The sequence below is a fragment of the Rhagoletis pomonella genome, unplaced genomic scaffold (assembly GCF_013731165.1).
Source record: "Rhagoletis pomonella isolate Grant_MI unplaced genomic scaffold, Rhpom_1.0 Rhpom_scaffold_00022, whole genome shotgun sequence".
Classification (NCBI taxonomy): domain Eukaryota; kingdom Metazoa; phylum Arthropoda; class Insecta; order Diptera; family Tephritidae; genus Rhagoletis; species Rhagoletis pomonella.
In genome coordinates this window covers 300212-304316 of record NW_023458576.1, presented here as the reverse complement: position 1 = coordinate 304316, position 4105 = coordinate 300212, and the positions used below count along the sequence as shown (strand labels likewise).

The 4105-nt window shown below is 37.6% G+C and overlaps 2 protein-coding genes and 1 long non-coding RNA gene across 5 annotated transcripts; 1 reads left to right on the top strand and 2 right to left on the bottom strand.

Moving 5' to 3' along the window:
- LOC118749604 lies at window positions 1-1185 on the top strand. Of its 2 annotated transcripts, XM_036484410.1 has the most exons (4): window positions 1-42; window positions 117-331; window positions 440-560; window positions 632-1185. In XM_036484410.1, the coding sequence occupies exons 2-4, from the start codon at window positions 199-201 to the stop codon at window positions 981-983; spliced, it is 606 nt and encodes a 201-aa protein (XP_036340303.1). In that variant the 5' UTR covers window positions 1-42; window positions 117-198; the 3' UTR covers window positions 984-1185. The 2 variants fall into 2 exon arrangements, with proteins under 2 accessions (XP_036340303.1, XP_036340304.1); XM_036484411.1 differs by lacking the exon at window positions 1-42 and having other exon boundaries at window positions 53-331.
- Window positions 1186-1265: 80 nt separating this feature from the next.
- Window positions 1266-3027, bottom strand: LOC118749602 (protein ALP1-like). Of its 2 annotated transcripts, none has more exons than XM_036484408.1 (3): window positions 2702-3027; window positions 2268-2645; window positions 1266-2189 (listed from the first exon to the last, which is right to left on the bottom strand). In XM_036484408.1, the coding sequence occupies exons 2-3, from the start codon at window positions 2573-2575 to the stop codon at window positions 1487-1489; spliced, it is 1011 nt and encodes a 336-aa protein (XP_036340301.1). In that variant the 5' UTR covers window positions 2576-2645; window positions 2702-3027; the 3' UTR covers window positions 1266-1486. The 2 variants fall into 2 exon arrangements, with proteins under 2 accessions (XP_036340301.1, XP_036340302.1); XM_036484409.1 differs by having other exon boundaries at window positions 2719-3027.
- Window positions 3028-3490: 463 nt separating this feature from the next.
- Window positions 3491-3880, bottom strand: LOC118749605. Its single transcript, XR_004994249.1, has 3 exons — window positions 3819-3880; window positions 3649-3763; window positions 3491-3593 (listed from the first exon to the last, which is right to left on the bottom strand). It is a non-coding gene; the product is annotated as an uncharacterized LOC118749605 (long non-coding RNA).
- Window positions 3881-4105: the final 225 nt, after the last annotated feature.

Sequence of the window (4105 nt, the reverse complement as noted above, 5' to 3'; positions counted from 1 at the left end):
CCACTTCCACCCGTGTTTATAAGGCGTAATATTCAACTGGAGGTAAAAGAGTTTATATTAAACAATTATTTGTTATTAATAATATTATTTGTTGCTAACAACAATATTTTTTACAGATACCTTACTTTTTTATCGTTCCGGCTGCTGTATTATCCGATTCTTGTGTGTTGGTTGGTATATCGGAAGCTTTAGTGCAAGATGTTCGAAGAAAAACTTATAGCAGAGATTGAAAAACACAACTGCTTGTGGGACAAACGACAGCTTAGTTACCGCGATCGGGTGAAGAAAGATTTGGCTTGGCGAAATGTAGCTGCTGCTGTGGGACATCCTGGTTAGTATAGAGTTTTTCAAACATATAGCAGTTTTGTAATAGGACGAACCAAATTATAACAAATTTGTGACGAATAATTGTGACGAATACTATATTTTTACTTTACAGAGGAAAACTGCCGAAAGCGATGGAAATCGTTAAGAGACCGATATGGAATAGAATTGAAGGTTGATCAACAACCTAGCGGAAGTGCTGCGTCGTTTTTGAAAGACACGGTCACGCCCAGACAGTAAGTGTACTTTACATTTGTACAACAAGTATTTATATTTTAAATTGTAATTTATATGTACATATTTTAAGGACAACAACAAACATCGTCTCCCAAACGCCAGTTCTCGGACAAGAACCAGATATACTGGATACTTCCTTTGGATTCCAAATAGGCGAGAGTGGGAACATTATAATAGAAGAGCAAGAAACCACTGCCCCAACGCCGGCTAAGAGACAAAAGAAAAAAAACGATGAGAACGCCGCCTTTAACGATCTAGTCAACGAAGTAAGTCAGTTTGTGGATAGTCAAAAAAAAACACACAACAATTTCTTGGGTGCGATTGGCGAAGTGTTTGAGAAGGTCCCAGAAGAGAGCCGCCTAGATTTTCAAATGGACGTACTTCAATACGTCTATGCTCAATATAAAAATTATAAAAATTGAATTTACGAAATTTAAAAATTTAAATGACATCCAGTTTGAATTCAATTTTGCGAACTTTATATGTAATCTAATTTAGTATGAAATCTGATTTTGATTTTGCGAATTAAATATGTAATCGAATATATATGTAATATATAATATATATATGTAATGTAATAATATGTAATAAATATGTAATCGAACCTGAAAGATGTGACGACATTTAAAACATTACCAATAAGTGCCCTCATACTGTGAGTTCAAATTTTTGTTTTCTATCTTAAATAATAAAAACAAAGCATATTCAGTGAGTAGTAATTATTTAAATTTTATTGTTAAAAAGATGTGTCTTCAGAGCATCCCTTAAATCATAATTATTTGAACTGCCTCGGTTCGATGACACCCTACTTATTGAGGGCAATGGAACTACTTCGTTTCGCCATGAGCCAGCGATGGTGGCATCCTCTTCGTAGCGATCAACAAAATCGCTTGCTACATAGTTTGCACACGAAAGCTTAATAAAATTATGCAAGACAATACAAGCTTTCACTATTTGTTCTGCATTTTTTCGGGGCCATGCATAGCGTCGTTCTCAATATTCTCCATTTGGCAGTGAGTATTCCAAATGCGTTTTCTATAACTCTTCTTGCACGAGAGAGTCTTTTATTGAAATACTCTTGCTCTTCTGGAATACCTCTACCCGGATATGGTCGCATTAAATAACGCCGTAAGGGAAAAGCAGCATCTCCTACTAAATAATGTGGAAATGGCTCGGTTTCTCCTGGCAGAGGCTGATCATGTGGAAGGCCGAGCCTATCGTTTTCAATAGCATCTGCCAGTTTTGAAAAGTGGTAGACACCGCCATCGCTTTGACTTCCATATGCTCCGATGTCAACGCAGGTAAAGGTATAATTGGCATCACATACGGCCAAAAGCACGATACTATAATTGCCTTTGTAATTATAGTACATCGACCCTGAATTCGCTGGACAGGTAATATTAATGTGCTTTCCGTCGATGGAACCAACGCAGTTGGGCATATTCCACAGCGACTTGAACTCATTGGAAATACGTCCCCATTCCGTTTCTGACGGGGTCGCCACATACAGGTCAGCTAACAGATCCCATATGGTCATACATGTCTCCAACGTAATCTTCCTGAAAGTCGTCAGGCCGATCCTGTGAACTATTGTGTGGAATTGCCGAGTGCCACCGTGAGCCAAATATCTGCAACAAAAAAATAAAACCAGATACATATATGGAAAATTATACGTATACTATTAAGTAAAACCGATTTTCTCTTACATCAGGGTTATAAATAGTCTGCAGCGGCTCGATATTGGTGTTCTGATTGAATATTTGGTCAGCGAAGCCTCCAGAAATTCGTGCAGCACATTAAATAACGAAAAGGGCATTCTTAATGTCTTGTTAAACTGCTCCTCATCTGCAGCCAAGTTTCTTAATGAACTTTCAAACAATCCATATTTGTGTCGCTCTAAGTACAATTTCCGAACCCAAAATCGGCGCTTCTGTTTTAATCGCAGTTTTAATTTACGCATTTTCGCTAAAATTAGGAAAATTCTCAAAACTTGTTCAGCATTTCGAGTCAACATTTTGTACTGCCAAATGAAACTTTATGAAAACCAACGAATCTGGTGGCCGGAACGATAAAAAGCAAGGTATCTGAAAAAAAATAATGTTGTTAGCAACAAATAATTGTTTAATATAAACTCTTTTACCTCCAATTGAATATTACGTCTTATAAACACGGGTGGTGAGTGGCGCAGCCAAATGCAGCTTCACCAAAACCGGAACGATAAAAAAGAAGGTATCTGTAAAAAATAATGTTCTTAGTAACAAATAATTGTTTAATAACATATATTTTAACTAAAATTCACAATTATACTTGCTGGCACAACAAAGAATGGCGGGTATATTTGCGCGCATTGAAAATCAGCTGACTACTATGACAGCGTTCAAAGCTACCATTAGGCCATAAAAGCCTTCAAAGTAAAGCAAAGCAAACTAAAGTAAGCAAAGCAAGCAAAGCAAGCGTGCATTGGGCCAATACCTTTAATCTCAAAACCAAACGAGGACTCCATCACTTCCCGGATTTCAGCTACCACGTTTGTTGTTGTTCTGAAAATAAATATGTGTAAGTTTTAATTTGGTAAATAAAATACGAAATTTGTGTATAAGCATATGTGAAATCATACTTACTGCCTGGGTGCCACCGTTTCTTTTAAAAAAGACAAGGCTTCTAAATAAGCCCAACTACGCCTGAACGAAGCAGCACTTCCTCTCGGCTGCTACTGGACCTTTAGCTCGACTCCAAAGCGATCCCTCAAGGACTTCCACCGCTTTCGACAGTTTTCCTCTACGAAGTAAAGTCATATAGGTTCAATTTACAGTTTGTTTAAATGAGAGCATGCTTTTAATAAATCTTACCTGTCTCCCCCAAGGCTGCAGCAATATCCCGCCAAGCTGCTTCCTTCTTCACCCGGTCGCGGTAGCACAACTGTCTCTTGTCTCAAAGGCAATTATGCTTTTCGACTTCGGAGATGAGACTCTCCTCAAACTTTATGCTACTGCCTCACTGGGAATACTGGAACACACTTGAATGTGAAAACCCTGTTAGGAATTGTAATATTAATAACAAACAATTGTTTAAGTACAAATATATTACCACAAATAAGCAATACACCTTGTGTTAACGCACAAACACGGCGGTCACTGGTAAATTGGCCAAACTATGCCACTGCCTCACTGGGTACGCTGGAACACACTTGAATGTAAAAAACCTATTAGGAATTGGAATATTAATAACAAACAATTGTTTAAGTACAAATATATTACCACAAATAAGCAATTACACCTTGTGTTAAGACACAAACACGGCGGTCACTGGTAAATTGGCCAAACTATGCCACTGCCTCACTGGGTACGCTGGAACACACTTGAATGTAAAAAACCTATTAGGAATTGTAATATTAATAACAAACAATTGTTGAAATACAAATATATTACCACAATCAGCAATTACAGCTCTCGTTAACACACAAATACGATCGATGGTTCAAAAGACGCGGAAAAACAACATTAGCGGCGGGAGAAATTGAAATGTCAAAAGCCAACAAAGCGCT